Source organism: Phocoena phocoena, chromosome 12 (assembly GCF_963924675.1).
Source record: "Phocoena phocoena chromosome 12, mPhoPho1.1, whole genome shotgun sequence".
Taxonomy (NCBI): Eukaryota; Metazoa; Chordata; class Mammalia; order Artiodactyla; family Phocoenidae; genus Phocoena; species Phocoena phocoena.
This window is the reverse complement of record NC_089230.1, coordinates 69,177,342-69,199,728: the sequence shown is the minus strand read 5'-3', so window position 1 is coordinate 69,199,728 and position 22,387 is coordinate 69,177,342. Positions and strand designations below refer to the sequence as shown.

Sequence of the window (22,387 nt, the reverse complement as noted above, 5' to 3'; positions counted from 1 at the left end):
AGAGGAGATACTTGGTTCAGACTGTCATCCAGAGATGAGGCAAGGCTATGGCACAGGTGTATGGCTGCCTTGTATTAAAAATGCTATATAACAAAGATCCAGAGTGCTTGCTCAGAGCTGAATCACTGCCTTATACATGATTATGTAAACGTAACTTCATAGGAGTTAGTGCACATAGTCTGATGCTAATATAACCCGGAAGGGACCTTCTTAAAGTGTTTTCAGGCAATCACCTGTTTAGGACAGGAAGCTTCTGTTTGGAAGTGTGAAACAGACCTCATGAGAACCCCGAGACATGCCTCAACGTTATCGTACCTTTTCTGTCAAAAAATCTACATTCTGCTGAGATCTTTGGAACTGTGTTTTTTTTGTTTGTTTGTTTTTGTTTTGTTTTTCAATACGTGGGCCTCTCACTGTTGTGGCCTCTCCCGTTGCGGAACACAGGCTCCGGACGCGCAGGCTCAGCAGCCATGGCTCACGGGCCCAGCCGCTCCGCGGCATGTGTGATCTTCCCGGACCGGGGCACGAACCCGTGTCCCCAGCATCGGCAGGCGGACTCTCAACCACTGCGCCACCAGGGAAGCCCTGGAACTGTGTTTTTATCGTATATTTTTAGCACAGCAAGCGGGTTCCAAATTAATCTTGTAATATGGCTTATTAAGTGGAAGGAATTTTTATGTACAACATTTTGCATATGTCAATGAAGGAATCTTTGACGTGTGCTTTGAAATCTTCGCATCTTAACAATCAATGTATCCATAAATGAAGGTAATTTAAATTACTGTTATTGCTAGTATACACCATGCAAATTCACTTATATCCCTTTTGTTTGAATTATCACCCCTCATTGTATCAAGCAGAAACAGTCACAGATGGTCTACTAGTACCAATAAGATTATTGTTTTTGGATCTTTTGCTTTTAGCTATTGGCTGAATGGCATGCGATGGTGTCTTTTTGCCAAAGATATCTGGACAGTTATCATACCCTACTGTGTAGGAGAAGCCTACACTACCAGTATTACTTTACCTAAAGATACTGTGTCTTTTTCTATTGTGGAAATTATTCCTGTACCTATACCCAGGATACTAGGGTTTGTTTGGTTTGTTGGGTTTTTTTGCATAGTATGAAATATACTCTGTTTGTCTTCTGTATCACTGAATCATACCCCTAAGCTTTTGCCTTGCTAATCAAGAACTGAAAGATACTAGAAGTAGAATCACTGTAGACTATTTTTTAGTTAAGATTGAGTCACATTTATTAATACTTCCAACACACGTGCTATCTAAATCTAACAGATAAATTCCAAACAGAAGTAGACGTCTCAATATTGAATGAGCTATAAAACCATGTAATAACATCTACAAGTCCATTTGGAAATAAATGGTTAGATTGGAGATTCAGTCTGGGTTAATAATTGGTGTAGTCATATTGACCTTTGTACTTGTTCATGTGGATTGTTACTTGCTATGTCACTGGACAGCCCTGATTCAGCATCACCCAAGGGTATTTGGGGAGAGAGGTGTGAGGAACAGAACTACAGGGTGATGTATGTTCTCATTCTCATTCTGTTCCTTTAATAATATTAAGTCTAAAATATGTTTTAACAAACTTATGGTTACCAAAGGGGAAAGGGAGAGGAGGGATAAATTAGGAGTTTGGGAGTAACAGATACATACTACTATATATAACACAGGTAAACAATAAGGACCTACTGTGTAGCACAGGGAACTATATTCAATATCTTGTAATAACATATAAAGAAAAAGATTCTGAAAAAGAATATATATATACATATATGTATGTATATATAACTGAATTGCTTTGCTGTACACCTGAAACTAACACACCATTGTAAATCAACTATACTTCAGTTTTTTAAATGATTAAAAAAATATGTTTTAAACTACTCTAGTTCCTTCTTTAAACTTTAAACTCTAAACAAAGTATTATTTGTCCTACAAAGTATTCTAAGCAAAAGCGTTATTTTCTTATTCCCTTTCAGCCTCTGTATTCATAACTTCATTGAGTTTACTCTCTACCATGACCTAAGAATATAGTTTATCTTTACAATAAGGAACAGCCATTCACTGCCACCACTACCACCGCCACCCCACCTCGCTCCTCTTTATCTGTTTATTGGCAAAATCCACCAGCCTTCCACGGTTGGATTGAACTCCTAGCCTTGGTTCCTAAAAGCCAAAACCATGATCAAGATATATACAATTAATAATCCAGAGCTAGCTTGAGATCATGTGGTGGGCAGTTACTATAGATGCCTGTGAACAATCTACATAATTACAAGAGATGAGTCCCTCCAGCTTTATCCTTTATCAGCTCAAAATAAGAAAGAACAGAACTGGGAGCAATACATGAAAAGAATAGCTGCCATCCCAGTTAAGTTCCAGCCTTCTGCCTCTGCTGAAACACCTAGTAAAAAGGGCAAAATCACTTCACTATCCAGTTAGGAAATTAAAAACTCGAAGATGAAGACACTGCCAGGTGAAGACCAAGACAAGGGACCATCAACCATAAGCTCAACTCGGAGACGTATGAGGCCATGGAAAGCATAGGCAGGACAGGTAAGAGACCTATGAGTCAGGAGGTGAAGCAAAGGTGAGAGAATCTGAGCTGTCCGCTACCAAAGCAAGTCACCAGTTTAAAGAAGGGAATGAAGTGCTAAGAAAGACAAACTGGGTTTCTGGGATTCAGACAGGCAAATGTCTGGACTTCAGGAATTCAGAGAGAGTAAGGCAATGGCTGTAATAGCTGAGAGATCCAGAAGCAAGGGGAAAGCCTACTTGTCATCTTTTACACTTTGCATATAGACTGTAGAGCAGAAATGAGCCAAAAGGTGGATGCAGCAACTTCAGTCAAAAGGAGCACAGGGTTCTGTGGCTTTCAGTATGTTCACATTACAGCTGGGTGAGGGAGGAGAGCTGAAATGACAGGGGGAAATCTGAAGCTTCATTTATCACAGTGTTCGTACAACAGAAGCCTCTTATCCAGTATAACAGGACTGGACCAACAAGTTGGTCAGTTAACTGAGAAAGAAAGATAGTTAAACCAGAAGGTCATTTTAAAAAACAATACGTAATAAAACTTGTATACCATACATAATTTATTTTGACTAAAAGCATAAGAACACATCCATTCACCAAGATTTGCTTTAGAATCAAACTTTTCCTTACCATATGTATTCATGGATTGGAGTTTTCTGTTGTTTTTTTATAATTGATAATACATTATCTATGATGTCTAGTTTTAATGTCTTTTAAGTGAACCAAGAATTTAAAGGCACTTCCAGATGTTTATGACCCTCCGTCTCCCAACTTTTATAATTGTTTTACCCACACCTAATTTTACAGCAATAGTATTTTGGCAACTTTTTTTTTTTTTTTTGATGTCTGATCTTATTTATTTGTTACTCTTAGAACATCTCATTTTTGACTGGACTCAGACTTAGAAGTAGAAGCTCTCAGAGAGGACAGCCTCTGTCTCTTGGCAATCTGTTCCTGGTGTTTTTCTTTGTTCTCCTTCATTCTCTTGGCCAAAAGTGTAGCATATTCTGCAGCCTCTTCCTTATTTTTCTTAGTACACTGTTTCTTCAGAGCAATTCCCCGACGTTTGTGTTGCAGAACACGTGGAGTAACGAGATGCTGAATCTTGGGTGTTTTGGTCCTAGGTTTCTTACCTTCTTTGTTTAGGGGCTTTCTCACAACATACTGGCGGACATCATCTTCTTTAGAGAGACTGAAAAGTCTGCGGATTCTGCTAGCTCTTTGGGGCCCCAGTGAGTCCAGGAATATCCTTCTCCCTTTTACAATGACCAAATTGAGAACGCTCAGATTGGCATCCACAATGCAACCCCGTACAGATTTGCGCTTTCTCTCTCCAGTCCTCCTTGGTCTGCAACAGGAATGCCCCTTACTCAGTAGCAGGCGGACTCGGCCATGGGTCAAGACACCCTGCTTCATGGGGAAACCCTGTTTGTCATTCCCACCACTGATTGGGACCACATAACCCTTCCATTCTTCACCCAGAGCGTCAGCAGCAACTTCTGTGGCCATACGCTTCTCATAAAAGGTACGAAGTTTTCGTTCATTGTCCACTTCAATGAGTTTCTGGCAGTCAGTGGCCGGGAAAGAGATGTTCAGCTTCACTCTGAAGCGGCCGACGGCCTCCGAGGCACCACGAAAAAGAGCTGGCAACTTAATTTTGAGGGTTTTTTTTTGACAGTTTACTTTTTAACTAGTTTTTATACAAAGCATTCAACAACAATCTTCCTCACTCTTGTCATTGGATATGTAATATCTAATTAAATTATGAAAGTGTGATAAAAAGTATAACTAACATAATCAGGTGTGAGATCAAGCACATCTTACTTTGGATAAGTAACTTAGTGAGAGCACAATTAATTGGGTACGTTAGTTTAATGACCGTTGGTTGAGACCATAATTTTGTAATGTAATTTCTAAGTTTAAAATGCAGTTTTTTTTTTTACATTTGACAATGATAGCTTCTTAAAAGCACAGAAAGATATAAACTGCTTCCAAATCAAAATGGAGGATTGGGTTACTCCTGGGAAAATATTTCCGGTATTTATTGGATAATAATGACCCCTACTTTGACAAATACCAAGAGTAGGTTTAGAGTGATAGACCAGGCACAGACATCACAAACAAGTTTTACTTATCTAAAGGATAGAGAATAAAGCCTATTAAGAGAATAAATTCTCCTAATAAGGAGATGCATTAATAATATCAGCAATATTTTCTTGACCAGATGAAGCTGTAGTCGCATAGAAACCCAATTCTCACCACTTGAACAATACGGTAAGTGAAACTCAATTGCCCTCCTCCAAATCAAGCTTAAATATAAGCTTTATATGTGTATTTATATACACATGGCTGAAACAGTTCTGCTAATGGAGCAGTCTAGATGTGTGCTGGGGATGACCTCATCTGAGCCAGGTGCAACTCACCAAAACAAAATGTCACAAAGAAATAAGGTATAGAATAGTGTATGGAGGCATTGGCACACCCCTGCCCTCTCTAGGTTAACACAGCCTAGAGTAGTACTTTGCTGAACACAGAGCTGCTGAAAATAGAACAAAGGTCAGTCAGACAGCTATCTCTGAAGGTCACGATAATGGTTCTTACACCAGTCGAAGGTCTACTGTGCATAGGTGTTAAGCGCGAAAAAAAGAAAGTGTTTCACAGTCAAACCATTTGGAAAACACTTGGTTAAACTAAGTTCAACAGATTTCTTAACAGCAAGGCTTTAATATTAGTCATTAGTTAAGAAGAGGCTGTAGGTAGCAATGTTTCTTAAACTAATTTCAACTCAAGGATTTTTTTTCAGTTTATGCATTTCCCAAGATCATCTTATAGAATCTACAGGATTCTACAGAGCATCATTTGGGAAATGCTGCTGCAGCTGGTATCCTGTGTTTTGTGCCTGTGTCTGCGTTGGCTCCTAACTCTGGGGGCAGAACTTCTTTAATTTATTGTTGGGTTTCACATTTTATCTTCAAGTGGGACCTTTTAAACCTTTGTCCAAAGACCTGCACCATTTTGAGAACCAAAAGGAATTCAAAAACAGAGTCAAATATTATTTGTCTTTGGTTATTTTTAAAGCAGGTAAAAACTTATACACATGGAGCAGTTAAATTGTAATACATGGTAGTAATAATAACAAGACCTATGAACTACTGGATCCCTGCAGTGTTTCATACGCTGTGCAAGCTTCCTTACAAATGTGATCTCATGAGTCCCCTGTAAACACCAGTAGATATTATAATTCCCATTTTCATATGAAACTCAGAGATGTTAAATCCCTTGCCCAAAGCCATAAAACTAGTAAGTGGCAGAGATGGAATTGAAATCCAGATCTTCTGACTCTGAAACATGTTCCTTCTCTTATTACCTTACCCATATACCTTCCTGTGTATGAATGTTAGTACTGTAGTAATTAAGGAACAGAGATCTGATAAGAGATGGAACTTCCAAGAGAAGCTCATGAGTGATGGAGACTAAAGCTAACAGTGAAAGATGTGTAGCTTTCAGATAAATGAAGGAAGAAAAGCCACTCCAAGTAAAGAGAACAATGCAAGAAAATGGGATTTGGGAAATGAAACAGTCAAGAAATGCATCAATAACTTATCTAAAAATGATTTTCTTTATAATTCTTATAATAATTAGGTCAAAATATATTGCAAGGCACTGGAGGCTACAAGAATAAGCCTTCAGAGTTTAGGAGAGTCTGCCATACTCCTGGAGCCTTGCCCTGGGGGAGGCAGGCACCAACCAAAGAATGACCAGTGGCCTCCAGAAAGACTTGCTTCTGGCTGGCCAGCCTGACTTGAGGTCCCTGGGAAAGGTTCTACGTTCAGGAAAACATGGTGAGAGAGGCCAGAGCAAAACCCCACCCTAAGCAGCTGTGAAAGATGATGGAGAGAATGGCAGGATGATGATTCACCTCCAAGGTGGAGAAAGTGTTTTAACTATGTGGAGTCTTCTTTTCTTTCCATCCTCTCTTACATTCCTGGAGAGACACCACAAAACAAAGAAAGCTACAGTAAAGTAAATGTTTTTGTAAAATTATCTTCCCCTGCTAGGTAAAATCATTTTGAGGAAAACAAATATGTCCAGGAATTCACTGAACATTCAAATAGAAGTGTTTATACAACCCTAGTCATTGAGTAATTGGTGAGTGTGTCCTATTTTGAGGCATTAGATGGTGTGTACAAAATACAAGGACTGGCCTACAAGGGTTTCCCAAACGTCTTATGATAATTACCTAAAGTATTAAAAAAATAAAAAAACTAAAAGTCAAAACCTTTCCCCAGGTCACTCCCCAGAGCATTCTAATTCAATGGTTCTGGTAATATACCTAGAATTTTGCATTTTTAATAGGTTCTCTGGGTGACTTTATCATCAGAGAAGTCAGGGAACCACTGCTCTAATCCTGATTAGCCCAAGCGTGGTCCCCCTCAGCGTTGGTGTCATCCAGGAGCTTGTTAGAAACACAGAATCTCAGGCTCTACCCCACGCCTACTAAATCAGAATCTACAATCTCCATGTTAATAAGATATTCAGGTGATTCTTACATACTTAAAAGCAGAGAGGAACTGTGTTCTCCAACTTTAATGTGTGAGTAAATCACCTAGGAAATTGGTAAAATGCAGGTCCTGATTCAGTACGTCTGCACTCTGAGGGGCAGCTAAATTCAGCGCTTTTTTTTTTTTTTACCTTTTTATTGGGGTATAATTGCTTTACAATGGTGTGTTAGTTTCTGCTTTATAACAAAGTGAATCAGTTATACATATACACATGTTCCCATATCTCTTCCCTCTTGCGTCTCCCTCCCTCCCACCGCTCTAGGTGGTCACAAATCACTGAGCTGATCTCCCTGTCAGCACTTCTAATAAGTCTAATAAGACTCAGGTTGCTAGTCTGCGGACCATGCTTTGAGGGGCAAGAGACTAGACCAAGGATCAGCGTGAGGATGAGCAGTATTAAGCAGACAATAAATGATGACTGGACTGTTCATAGATTAACAAGGAACCGCTCTCAAGGTTAAACGTGCTAAATTAGTCACATCAGTGTTAATGCTTTTGGGTAACTTTTGTCCTACCCCATCCCCACCCCCATCACTTCTCTATCATGAATGTATGGCTAACTTTCCTGCTTTATTTCTTCTTCTGGTAACAAAGCTTCTGACCACGAAGTACATTACTGGAATGGGTCCTCTTTGTTCACTATATTATTACTATACTGCATAATTTGTCCAAAGCATCTATTCATCTATTGCTATCAACTATTTGGTTACACCAATTTGGTAACCAAAAGATGGTGTGGTTAGTCCCACATTAATTACTACATCAGTTTCTGAACTTTCAAATCATTCCACTTCTTTGTTAAGGATACATTTGTTCTGCCAAATCTTCAGAATAACCCTCCACTTGAGTCATTATCAGATTAAAATGCTAGCTAGTTTTAACAAATGAAAACTAGCTAACATACGTATATGCATAAAATAATGCTTTATGGTTATCAGAGAATAAAAACTGAAATATATGTACTCTAAAACCTACATTTTAGTACCAAGTGATTCATTCTGAAGACTAGTTACCATTTTAGCCATGAATTAATAATCCTTGTTTAATTAAAAAAATAAAGAACCCAAAATAAAATTATAGTGTAGATACATGAAATACAAAAATAAAACAAGTATTATTTCTCACTTCATATTTTTGGGGATTTGAAGAAGGCAGGGACATATATGTTGCAAATGAAAAACTTCCCACACTGAATGAAAACAAGATATCAAAGCATATATAAATATAATCTCTACTGGATAAGAAATGAGCCCAGTAAAGAATTGCAGACTTCTGACATTTCATTTCTTTGATGGGCATTATTCTAACATCTGACCCTTCTACTAGGAGATAGATAGATAGATAAAAATTTTTGCAAATCACACATCTGTGCATCTTAACAGATGTGCATTAGTTGGTGTAAAATTGGCTGAGTATAATTCAAAATCCTACAGTTGACATTTCAACAAAGAACAATTATATCAGGTGGAATATCACAACTTCTTTCTCAGATTTATGGCAGTTAAATATCTGGTAATCCGCTGAATCTGTTGTTACTGTTTTTAAGTGACTCAGTTCTAAAACTCCAGGTGAGCCTTACTGCACAGTTTCTGTCTTCTAATGATGATTTTAGTTGTGGTGTGCATAAACCATTAACAAAGTGAAAAAAATGACAAGTTTATATAAGGATCCTGTATTAGTTTGTAAGGGCTGCTATAATAAAATACCACAGACTGGGTGGCTTAAACAACAGAAATTTATTTTCTCAAAGTTCTGGAGGCTGGAAGTAGAAGAATAAGGAGCTGGCTGAGTTGCTTTCCCACGAGGTCTCTCTCCTTTGCTTGCAGATGGCTGCCTTCTTGCTGTGTCTTCACATGGCCTTTCCTCTGTGTACAAGCACTCCTGGTATATTTCCTCTCCTTGTAAGGACACCAGTCAAACTGGATTAGGGCTCCATCCTTATGGTCTCAATTAACCTTAATTACCTTTTAAAGGCCATATCTCCTAATATAATCACCGGAGCTAGGGCTTCGACTTATGAGTTTTGGGGGGAATACAACTCAGTCCATTATGGACCCACTTCCAATATCATTTGTTGGGTGTATTGATAGTTTTCAACAGCAACAAGCATTTACCATCGTCTTCCTCATTGTCATCAAGTATTTTGCAAATGTCTAGTACCTTCTGTGCCAAGCAAGTTGCTAATCAATAAAATATTCCATTTTTATATGGATTCATAGCTGATGAGGAGCCTTCAGGTACCTTTTCTAATTCAATCCTCATAACTACCCACTCTAATATTAAAACGTCAAAATTATTATTCTCATCTTAAAGGTACAGAGCAGACAGGGAGAAGCTGACTTGTTCAAGATGGAGAAGATAATAAGTAGTGAGTCCAGGACTAGAACTCAAGTTTGTCTCCTCATCCATCATTTTTTTCCCAAACTATGATATCAATTAAATTTAAAATGGTCCCTGCTTTGGAAAAAAATCCAGTCATGGTAGTAAGGTAAACAACATTGGATTGGTTGTGAAGTATTGGGAGAATGAATTGGACTCCATGGTCATAAGCTGGTTCCAGCAGCTGACCATCTTCAGATCATAGTCCTACGAAGAGATTACAGTCCTAGGCAGAAGAGTCTAGAACAGTGACTGGATTGTCACAGGTGCTCAAATAATATGTATTGAATGAATAAATATTGAGTAAATCTAGGAAGGTCCAGTAACTGGCCCACAGTGAGTCCTCAATATTTCTGAATGAGTAAATGAATGATTAAATGTTAGAGTTAGTTTATTTCCAAGGGTATGTGATGCTTAATAGGAAACAGAAAGCATTTCAGAAACCACTATGCCAGCCACATCTTTCCAGGCTCAGCTCAAGAAGCTTCCTAAGATTTCCTAGCCCCTTCCCATGTGCCAGAGCCTCTCCTGTATATCCCTAACACATCATTCATGGTCTCCCTAACTTAAATCATGTGCATAAATCTCAGCCTCCCCCATTAGACTGTGAACTCCCAGAATACTCATTCACACTTATTTCCCACACTGTCTTCTACTTAGTAGGTACATATTAAACACTGTGGAATTGAATCAAAGTGTGCTTATAACCCCTATTTACAATAGCCAAGACATGTAAGCCACTTAAATGCCCACTGACAGGTGAACAGGTAAAGATGATGTGTGATACACACACACACACACACACACACACACACACACACACACACACAATGGAATACTACTCAGCCATAAAAAAGAATGAAATCATAAAAAAAAGAATGAAATCATGCCATTTGCAGCAACACGGATGTACCTAGAGATTATCATACTAAGTGAAGTAAGTCAGACAGAGAAAGACAAATACCGTATGGAACTTATTTACAAAACAGACACACAGACATAGAGAACAGACTTGTGGGTGCCAAGGGGGAGGGGGTGGGGGAGGGATGGATTGGGAGTTTGAGATTAGCAGATGCAAACTATTATATATACAATGGATAAACAGCAAGATCCTAGCACAAGGAACTATATTCAATATCCTGTAATAAGCCATAATGGAAAAGAATATGACAAAGAGTATACATATATATATATGTGTATATCTGAAGCACTTTGCTGTACACTAAAAACTAACACAACATTGTAAGTCAACTATACTTCAATAAAAAATAAATTAAAATCAACAGATAAATAAAAGTAAAAACTTTTTTTAAAGTCTGCTTGTAATCCACACTCAAAAGTGGGAGCTCCCTCTAGGGTTCCTGGGAGGTTAATGCTTTCACATTTGTATGCTCTGGGCTTAATCTTCACAAAATATTGCATTTTTTTCAAGTTCAGAGAAGACGTCTGGAATGGAGAAGCAATTCTCTCAAGCTTCTGTGTTTTGGAGCTAAAAGGCAATTAGACTTTACTCTCCTAAACACAAAGTGAAACAAACCTTTCTTGGTGCCAGAATTTTCCAAGTTCTCTTCTGAAATGTTCTCACTAAGCCTGCATAAAATAAATTGCCTGAGTTTTTTCAGCACTAAAGAATAGACAAACTTTTTTTCCATTCAAAGTTTCACAGAAACTATGTTTTTCTATTTCAGATGTTCAGTGATATCAGAAACACTGGGAGGTATTTTGTTAAGAGAATGTTGACATAATGAGCTGATTAGAGCTTCAGTTACATCTGCAACAGCAAATGTAGACAAGAATTTGCAAAAAGATTCCTCAACCCAGATAAAAGTTTTCCTACCCAAACCCCTTGCAAAACAGGAGCTGGGCTTCGGCAGGTATAAATTAGAAATGATCTGGAAAGCTTTTGGGGGCAGGTGCTGATTGACATGGAAATTTCACACAGCAAAATTGATTATACCTGAAAAATTTAAGATGCTAAGAAGAATATGAAAGAGAGGTAAGACTAGGTTTCAGAGTTTTCTATTGAATGTTTCTCTTTATGTGGTTTTTGTAGAGTAGGACTCCTCAAGCTGTAGAAATTTCCCTCACTGCAGGTGCAGAGAGCAAGGGCCTCAGGGGATATCTATCCAAGGCATATGAAGTGCCGTGAGGTGAGCTAGGTCAGTGTTACCACCTAAGCCAATAAATCAGTTTCCACCATCAAGAAAGCCAAAAATCTACCTTGGACTTTCCAGGTCAAACATCCCACACCTGACCCAACTCCTATGCCCCTGTTATTTGTAAATCTGCCTTCGCCTTTCCTTTATTTGGTTGGGAGGTAAAGTGAAAAGAGTTGAAGCAAAGCAGACAAGTAGAATGATACATTTATCCAAAATGTTATACTGGAAAACCAGATTTGTTGTGATTTTTTTCATTGGGATTTGATTGCAACATATTTCAAAGATATAATGCCTTTTAAAATCTAAATAGATCTTCACTGAAATAGGCTACAAGAAAATTCAAGTGACTACAATCCTTTCACATCATTATTATAGTGTATTTTTAGAGAGATTTGTGATGATAAAATGCTAGTTGATACAGAAGTTTTAAGGATTGGGGAGATGTAGTTGCACAGAGCCACGAACAGAATCATTTTTGGAACAGAGACATAAATAACAATTTCCACTGGGGAAAATCAGTGGTACATGGTTGTAGTCATCATGTTATCCAAAAACGAAAACCTGTAATGTTTGGCTCATACACATGCAGTAATGCTAAACATCTCTTCTTTCATAATATTTGTTAAAGCAATGGTTCTCAATAGGACAGGTCACAGAAGGTGATCAGTGGGGGAAGCTGGAGGTGGAGATTTGATGTAGCTGGGGCGATTTTTAAACTACAACACTCTCTCCCCACTTGAGCCAGAATCAGAGCCAAAGGTATCTGTAACTTTAAAAACTTCCTAGACGATTCCACTGTCCTCCAACTCTTATTAGAACAAACAAACAAGAAAACAAAGAAAAACCCTCACTGTTTTAAGTAATTGAGGATGACTGCTTTTATGACAAGTCAAAGGAGAAAAACAAAACCTATTGTACAGTCATATAATTGAATATTTTATAACTGGAAAAAAAAAGATCACAATGCCCACTTTCCTCATTTTATAGTTGAAGAAACTGAGCATTAGAAAGGTTTGATTACTTGGAGAGGATATGTTTGAACGATTAAAAGAAGTTTTCTATAACAAATGGAAATCACAATAGAAAGCTGAATCAATGAATGTTAATTTACAGTATCCTTTAGCAAAAAAGTATTGAGCACTTACTCTGTGGTAGGTATTCCAACTGTATGTATTATTTCTAACCCTCACACTGACACCAGGAGACAAATATCATTTTCTCTCTCTTACAGATTGGGTAGAAAATGATAAAGGCACAGAGAGGTGAAGTAATCTTCCCAAGATGACGTAAATAGTATTGGTAGAGCTGGGATTTGAATTCAGGCCAGCTCACCCCAGAGCCTGCACACCTAGTCCACTAGGTTGCACTCCTCTGCTGAGCTGCCTACCAGTTACTGTAAGTACAATTCTCTCTTTTCATGGAGCTAACATAAATAATTAAAAAGTAAACCAATTATTAAATGTATACTTTCAAATTCTGATAAGTACCCCAAAGCAGAAGAATAGCACTACAAGAGGGAACATCTAAATGTATGAGGTCAAGGAAGAGAAATGATATATAAGCCAAGGCTGAGACGGGGCCGTTCATGGGAAAAGAGTCTAAAGCACAGGAAGTAGTACATACAGAGGCCCTGAGATAGAAGAGTTTGGCCTCTCAAGGTAAGAAAGAAGGCCATTGCGGCTGGAATGTGGGTAATATTCAGAAATATACTAGAAAAGATAGGAGAGGTCGACGAGGAGGCCAGAGCGTGCAGAGCCTTGTAGGCCGTTATAAGAGTTAAAGAGTGAATTTCATTCTCTGCGGGTGAGGGGGAGAGGAAGAGGTGAGCAGAGAGCACTTGTTCTTCTCCCTGCATGTGCAGACCGCCTGAATACACCACCTCATTTTTCTCCTGTTCGTTGTCATCTGCTAATCCTTTGCCGTCCCCCTTTCTTTATGTATGCTCTTCCTCTCCATGAAACTATGGCCATTAGTCACATAATGACATCAACTTTCACAAGATTACCCACTTGGGTCTCTAGTTTGTTTAATGCCACCGTCTCTAACGTACGTTGCCCCATTCCACCCCAGGCACCCACACTGTGGTTATATCCTAGGCCCTGTGTTTTATCAGCAGAAATGGCTCCACCAACAAAATCTCAATTTCAAGGATTTCATTCTCCAGTCATCACTTGCAAGCATTCTAGCTCACTTGTTCAATACCCCACTGACAAAATTCTTGAACCTTATTAAGACCTCCATTCCACGGACCCCACCATTTTTTCACCATCAGCCCATCTTCTTTACCCCTCTCTCCCTAAATGTAAGTACCAGTAGAAAATGAGATCCCTGGTTGATGTCACCATTTGACATGGATAACTAAACAGCTGAACATTAATGCAGAAAATCACACTGGAAAGTCGACTGATTTTTCACATAACACTCACGACCACAAACCCCAGTTGCCCTCGAAACACCAGCAATCTGACTGCATTTCCCCATTGCTTTTCTGCTCTCCAGGAGGATTGTTTTATACCTTTTCCTCACTCCTCAAGTTTCCCCCATTCCCCTCATTTGGTTACCTCCCTTCATGTTTCATAGAGCAAATGGGAGTCATCAAACAGGAAATCACTCATCTTCTATCACCAAATCTATAAACCTTCCTGCATCAGCGCCCATTTTCTACTCCTTCCCCCTCCTTGAAATAGAAAATGTGTCTTTCCTCCTACTCAAGTTCAAACCTTGTTTTGGTGGATCCTGTCTCTCTGGCCTTCTCGAGATCTTCACTCTGTCATCATCCCCTCTCTCTCCCATATCATCAAGTCTCTATTTCTACCCAGCTGTGTCCATTGGCCTAAAAACATGTTCCAGTGCGTATTTTTAAAAGAAAGGAAGCAAACCTTCACCATTGGCCCAAGATTATACTTCATCTCCATTTCTCTACTTCACAGTAGAGAACCTCTTGAAAGTGTCCACTTCTCAGCACCTGTTCCCTCCTCCATCGCCTACACTCTATCTTCTGACCCTATGAACCTACAGGTTGTCTGTCAGAGTTATCAGCGCTACCACATTGCCAAATCTAGTGGCCAGTTCTCTACTCCTCCTCTCAGTAGCATCTGATATACTTAAGCACTCCTGACCTGAAATACTCTTTCCCTTGTTTTCGTGACAATGTACTTCCCTGGTTTTCCTCTTAACTCATTGAAAAGTCCTCTTCAACCCTCTGTCTGGATCTTCTTTCTCCATGTGAACTCTGGTTCTTCCTCTTCTGCCTTTACACTAAATGGAAGGGTTCTTCACTGCTTTTTCCAGAGTTTTTTCCTTCTCATAACTAAGTCTCTCTCTCTCTCTCTCTCTCTTTTTTTTCTCTCTCTCTCTGTTTCTCTCCAAACCTCCCAGATGAATACATAACATTCACGTGCTCAAAGTTTACATATCTGCCACCAAACTATTCTCTGACCTTTTGACTTATGTATCAATTGCCCCCTTGACATGTTTCCTTATCTAATAGGCATCTCAGAACCAATCTCATCAAAACACACCTCTCGCTCTTTTCCCCAAATGTGATGCTCCCCTGGTTTGCCTCCCATTGCACTACTTGTTGCCTCATCTTTGTCTTATGCCTTTTCTTTTCCCCACCCACACACCAATAGTCAATTAGCAAATCCTGTCTTTATTCAATCTAGCTGTTTTTCTCCTAGATACTGCTATCACTCTGGTCCGAGACACTATCAGTTCTCCCCTGGGGAGCTCCAGGGCAAGTGCTAATTGCAAGTGTGGCTGAGCCCCAAATCTAGGCGGATTGTGAGTTAGCAAGCACAGTGGTTCATATTTCCAAGGTAAAACCTAGTTCATTTGGGTTCTAGACCATGAACTGTGTTTTCCCAACCTAAAGCATTTCCCTTTCCTCTTACAGTTTCCCTGGGTTGTGGAGAGCCACCTGAAAAGTACTGCTGGGCCTCAGCAAGGCTGAGACCCCTGAAAAGTACTGCTGGGCCTCAGCAAGGCTGAGACCCTGAAAAGTGCTGCTGTGCCTCAGCAAGGCTGAGAACAATAGTGCTTGCATGGCAGGCACGGGTATGTACGTCATGGGAAAGCAAAGCTTCCCACAGCGTGGATTCTCTCAATTTCCCATGTATATAATAAAAGCTCTGAGTATTTGCTTGTATTAGTACTAATATTCCCATTACTCATGGGGATTTTAAGAAAGGCTTCTATATAGAGTAAAGTGGGAAAAACCTAAAAATCCCCCTCCAACTACACCAGCTGTTCCTACTTATTGACCTGCATATTGGATTAAAAGTAATGTTATAGGAATGTTTATATTGCAACAGCCTACGTTAATGGAAAAGTTAGATGATATATGACCAAAATGGGGAGTGCAAGATATATTTGGAGTACATTGGTATTGGCACAAGGGAAGTTTAATAAGAAATAAGGTTATGATGAAACACTTTTTAATGGAACATACAGCTGCAACGTTAAAGTTAAACTGTAAACCTGGGTTGTATATTAATAAGTATAAGGGACAATAGATCTATTGTAAATATTTTTAGGAAGATCTAAAGTCTAGATTAAAGATTTAATGTTCACCACCATGGCCCCCAAACCCACCGCTTTGGCTTCCCCGTATGTGTAGTGAGTGGCCACATAAATTGTGTCCACCTGTTAGTATATATTTTCGTGTTTTATGAAAATGTATATAAATAAAATTAAGAAGTTTTAAGAATGCTTTGATGAAATGCTTTTGATTTAATGATGATTAAACATTAAAAAGCTTTAAGAGTCTTTAGGTTAAGCCAAGAGTGAGACGTGACAAGGCTTTTTACCTGCACCACTGAGGCGAAACGTACAAAGAAAAGGGCGCTGACGCAGAGTATGTGGGAGTAAAGCACTGAAGCAAAGCGAACCAAGGAAAAGGACATGACGACTTTTGAGAATTTTGAGGAAACCACAAAGGACGTTTTTTAGCCACAAGGGACAAATGCTCTCAATCACAAGGGACAATTACAGATATAATAAGAAAATTATGTAAACTGCGTGTGTGAAATGCTTATGTAAAAGGTTCTTTTTGGTCTGAGAAAATGATGGTGATGATTGATAAAGTAATAAACTAAAATCAGTTTATTGTTTTGAAAGTATAAAAAAGTATAGTGTATGCAATAAAGCTTGTCAGAATTCCTGCATCCTAAGAGGTGTTGTGTCTTCTGTCCTCGCCGACTCCGTCTCCCCTCAGGCAATCCTGTTCTGCTGAGGCTGGACCTCGGTACTGGGTCCTATCTAGTTGGACCTATTCTTCAGCCCCTCTTTCATACTAGAGTGTAAAAGACAAATGTAAGAGACAATGTTGCTTCTCACAGTTCTTAATCGGAGTGAAAGCCTCAGTCAAAACTATACACATGGGAAATAATGAAATTCAGGCATCAACCAGCCAGAGGAACTACAAGAGGCAGTGTCAAGGTATATATTCCAATAGGCCTTTGTGTAACCACCAAACCTACAAATGGTCCTACTGTGTATGAGACCTCAGAAGGAGAAAAATGTCTGGTAACATTAATGATGCGCCAGCATGCTGCTGGCCTGGCTAAGTACCATTTGGTGACTCTGTGTATGATAAGATACTACTGTTTTCCAAGTGTGACCTGACCTCCTCTTCCATGATCCTAGAATCTGTCTTGCAAAAACCAGTGGCCACAAATAAGTGCATAATCTACAGTGTACTTTCAGTGGATGATTTGGAAAACATATTATTATTTCAAAAAGTTTAAAAACAGAAAAACCAGGATAGCTTTCTGTAAGTAAATCCCCACAACACATTGATTGTGGAAAATAAAGCTAATTATCAGTCACATAATCTTTGCACTTATGAATTCTAATTCCTTCAATAAACAACACTTCTTCAAATTGGCTTCTGACCATTGACTCATTTGGAAGAATTCATCTAAACACTAAAGACACAGAGGGACCTTCAAGATGGCAGAGGAATAAGATGTGGAGATCACCTTCCTCCCCACAAATACATCAAAAATACATCTTCATGGGGAACAACTCCTACAGAACACCTACTGAATGCTGGCAGAAGACCTCAGACTTCCTAAAAGGCAAGAAAATCCCCACATACCTGAGTAGGGTAAAAGAAAAAAGAAAAAAAAAGAGACAAAAGAATAGGGACAGGACCTGCACCTCTGGGAGGGAGCTGTGAAGAAGGAAAAGTTTCCACACACTAGGAAGGCCCTTCACTGACAGAGAAGGGGGGTGAGTGGGGTGGAAGCTCTGGAGCCATGGAGGAGAGTGCAGCAAGAGGGGTGCGGAGGGCAAAGTGGACAGACTCCCGCACAGAGGATCGGTGCCGACCAGCACTCACCAGCCCGAGAGGCTTGTCTGCTCACCCGCCATCTGGGAGCTGAGGCTCGGGCTTCGGAGATCAGATTCCAGGGAGAGGACTGGGGTTGGCTGCGTGAACACAGCCTGAAGGGGGCTAGTGCACCACAGGTAGCCAGGAGGGAGTCCGGGAAAAGTTTGGACCTGCCTAGAAGGCAAGAGACCATTGTTTCAGGGTGCATGAGGAGAGGGGATCCTTCCTGGTCTGCCCACAGAAGGCAAAGCTCTGCCTAAATGAGCACCAGAGATGGGCGCGAGCGCAGCTATCAGCTCGGGCCCCAGAGACGGGCGTGAGACACTAACGCTCCTGCTGCAGCAAACAAGAAGCCTGTGTGCGAGCACAGGTCACCATCCACACCTCGCCGTCTGGAAGGGTCCCCTGATCCGGGGACAACTTCCCCGGGAGAACGCACGGCGCGCCTCAGGCTGGTGCAATGCCACGCCAGCCTCGGCTGCCGCAGGCTCGCCCCGCATCCGTACCCCTCGCTCCCCGCAGCCTGAGTGATCCAGAGCTCCCTAATCAGCTGCTCTTTAACCTTGTCCTGTCTGAGCAAAGAACAGACGCCCACAGGCAACCTACACGCAGAGGCAGGGCCAAATCCAAAGCTGAACCCCAGGAGCTGTGCGAACAAAGAAGAGAAAGGGAAATCTCTCCCACCAGCCTCAGGAGCAGTGGATTAAATCTCCACAATCAACTTGATGTACCCTGCATCTGTGGAATACCTAAATAGACAAGGAATCATCCCAAATTGAGGTGATGGACTTTGGAATCGACTGTAGACCTGGGGTTTGCTGTCTGCGACTGATTTGTTTCTGATTTTTATGTTTATCTTAGTTTGGTTTTTAGCACTTCTTTTCATTGGTGGATTTATTTATTGGTTTGGTTGCTCTCTTTTTTAAATTATTATTTTCTTTTAATAATATTTTTAATTTATTATTATCTTGCTTTCTTTTTTTCTCCCTTTTCTTCTGAGCCATGTGACTGACAGAGTCCTGGTGCTCCAGTCTGGTGTCAGGCCTGAGTCTCTGAGGTGGGAGAGCCGAGTTCAGGATATCGGAACACCAGAGACCTCTGGGCCCCACGTAACATCACTCAGTAAGAGCTCTCCCAGAGATCTCCATCTCAACACTAAGACCCAGGTCCACGCAACAGCCAGCAAGCTCCAGTGCCGGACGCTCCATGCCAAACAATTACCAGAACAGGAACACAACCCCACCCATTAGCAGAGAGGCTGCCTATAATCATAATAAGTTCACAGACACCCCAAAACACATGACCGGACATGGCCCTGCCCACCAGAAAGACAACATCCAGCCTCACCCACCAGAACACAGGCACCAGTCCCCTCAACCAGGAAGCCTACACAAGCCACTGAACCAACCTCACCCACGGGGGCAGACACCAAAAACAATGGGAACTACGAGCCTGCAGCCTGCAAAAAGGAGACCCCAAATACAGTAAGATAAGCAAAATGAGAAGACAGAAAAACACACAGCAGATGAAGGAGCAAGATAGAAACCCGCCAGACCAAACAAATGAAGAGAAGACAGGTAGTCTACCTGAAAAAAAATTCAGAGTAATGATAGTGAAGATGATCCAAAATCATGGAAATAGAATGGAGAAAATGCAAGAAACGTTTAACAGGGACGTAGAAGAACTAAAGAGCAAACAAACAATGATGAACAACACAATAAATGAAATTAAAAACTCCCTAGAAGGAATCAAAAGGAGAATAACTGAGGCAGAAAAAAGGATAAGTGGTCTAGAAGATGAAATAGTGGAAATAACTACCATAGAACAGAGTAAACAAAAAAGAATTAAAAGAATTGAGGACAGCCTCAGAGACCTCTGGGACAACATTAAGTGCACCAACATTCAAATTATATGGGTCCCAGAAGAAGAAGAGAAAAAGAAAGGGACTGAGAAAATATTTGAAAGGATTACAGTTGAAAACTTCCCTAACATGGGACAGGAAATAGTCAACCAAGTCCAGGAAACGCAGAGTCCCATAAAGGATAAATCCAAGGAGAAACACGCCAAGACACATATTAATCAAACTATCAAAAATTAAATACAAAGAAAAAATATTAAAAGCAGCAAGGGAAAGGCAACAAATAACACACAAGGGAATCCCCATAAGCTTAACAGCTGATCTTTCAGCAGAAACTCTGCAAGCCAGAAGGGAGTGGCAGGACATATTTAAAGTGATGAAAGGGAAAAATCTTCAACCAAGATTACTCTACCCAGCAAGGATCTCATTCAGATTTGACAGAGAAATTAAAACCTTTACAGACAAGCAGAAGTTAAGAGAATTCAGCAACACCAAACCAGCTTTAGAGCAAATGCTAAAAGAACTTCTCTAGGCAGGAAACACAAGAGAAGGAAAAGACCAACAATAACAAACCCAAAACAATTAAGAAAATGGTAATAGGAATATACATATTGATAATTACCTTAAATGCAAATGGATTAATGCTCCAACCAAAAGACATAGACTGGCTGAATGGATACAAAAATAAGACCTATATATATGCTATCTTCAAGAGACCTACTTCAGACCTAGGGACACATACAGACTGAAAATGAGGGGATGGAAAAAGATATTCCATGAAAATGGAAATCAAAAGAAAGTTGGAGTAGTAATTCCCATATCAGGAAAATAGACTTTAAAATAAAGACTGTTACAAGAGTCAAAGAAGGAAACTACAAAATGATCAAGCGATCGATCCAAGAAGAAGATATAACAATTGTAAATGTTTACGCACCCAACATAGGAGCACCTCTCAATACATAAGGCAAATGCTAAGAGCAATAAAAGGGGAAGTCAACAGTAACACAATAATAGTAGGGGACTTTAGCACCCCATCTTCACCAATGGACAATCCAAAATGAAAATAAATAAGGAAACACGAGCTTTAAATGACACATTAAACAAGATGGACTTAATCGATATTTATAGGACATTCCATCCAACAACAGAATACACTTTGTTCTCAAGTGCTCATGGAACATTCTCCAGGATAGATCATATCTTGGGTCACAAATCAAGCCTTGGTAAATTTAAGAAAACTGAAATCATATCCAGTATCTTTTCTGACCACAATGCTATGAGACTAGGTATCAATTACAGGAAAACAACTGTAAAAAATACAAACACATGGAGGCTAAACAATACACTACTAAATAACCAAGAGATCACTGAAGAAATCAAAGAGTAAATAAAAAAATACCTAGAAACAAATGACAATGAAAACACAATGACCCAAAACCCACGGGATGCAGCAAAGCTGTTCCAAGAGGGAAGTTTATAGCAATACAATCCTACCTCAAGAAACAAGAAACATCTCAAATAAACAACCTAACCTTATACCTAAAGCAATCAGACAAAAAAAACCCCCAAAGTTAGCAGAAGGAAACAAATCATAAAGATCAGATCAGAAATATATGAAAAAGAAATGAATGAAACGATAGCAAAGGTCAGTAAAACTATAAGCTGGTGCTTTGAGAACATAAACAAAATTGATAAACCACTAGCCAGACTCATCAAGAAAAAAAGGGAGAAGACTCAAGCCAACAGAATTAGAAATGAAAATGGAGAAGTAACAACTGACACTGCAGAAATACAAAGGATCATAAGAGATTACTACAAGGAACTATATGTCAATAAAATGGACAACCTGGAAGAAATGGACAAATTCTTAGAAAAGCACAACCTTCCGAGACTGAACCAGGAAGAAATAGAAAATATAAACAGACCAATCACAAGCACTGAAACTGAAACTGTGATTAAAAATCTTCCAACAAATAAAAGCCCAGGACCATATGGCTTCACAGGCAAATTCTTTGAAACATTTTGAGAAGAGCTAACTCCTATCCTTCTCAAACTCTTCCAAAATATAGCAGAGGGAGGAACACTCCCAAACTCATTCTATGAGGCCACCATCACCCTGATACCAAAACCAGACAAAGATGTCACAAAAAAAGAAAAATACAGGCCAATATCACTGATGAACATAGATGCAAAAATCCTCAACGAAATACTAACAAACAAAATCCAACAGCACATTAAAAGGATCATACACCATGATCAAGAGGGGTTTATCCCAGGAATGCAAGGATTCTTCAATTTATGAAAATCAATCAACGTGATACACCATGTTAACAAATTGAAGGAGAAAAACCATATGACAATCTCAATAGACGCAGAAAAAAGCTTTCCACAAAATTCAACACCCATTTATGATAAAAAAAACCAAACTCTTCAGAAAGTAGGTATCGAGTGAACCTACCTCAACATAATAAAACCCATACATGACAAACCCACAGCCAACATCATTCTCAATGGTGAAAAACTGAAAACATTTCCT

General features: G+C 39.6%; 1 protein-coding gene across 1 annotated transcript; it reads right to left on the bottom strand.

The window, feature by feature from the left end:
• Positions 1 to 3,438: 3,438 nt before the first annotated feature.
• LOC136131894 (small ribosomal subunit protein eS6-like) lies at positions 3,439 to 16,563 on the bottom strand. The gene is made up of 2 exons (XM_065888651.1): positions 16,468 to 16,563; positions 3,439 to 4,209 (listed from the first exon to the last, which is right to left on the bottom strand). The coding sequence occupies exons 1-2, from the start codon at positions 16,561 to 16,563 to the stop codon at positions 3,439 to 3,441; spliced, it is 867 nt and encodes a 288-aa protein (XP_065744723.1).
• Between the last annotated feature and the right edge of the window lie 5,824 nt (positions 16,564 to 22,387).

Excerpts from the sequence above, each read along its gene's own strand:
- LOC136131894 (XM_065888651.1), bottom strand. The coding sequence starts at position 16,563 with ATGTCCTTTTCCTTGGTTCGCTTTGCTTCAGTGCTTTACTCCCACATA. Across the intron at positions 4,210-16,467 it reads GTTTCGCCTCAGTGGTGCAG|TTGCCAGCTCTTTTTCGTGG; the intron begins GTAAAAAGCCTT and ends CTCAAAATTAAG.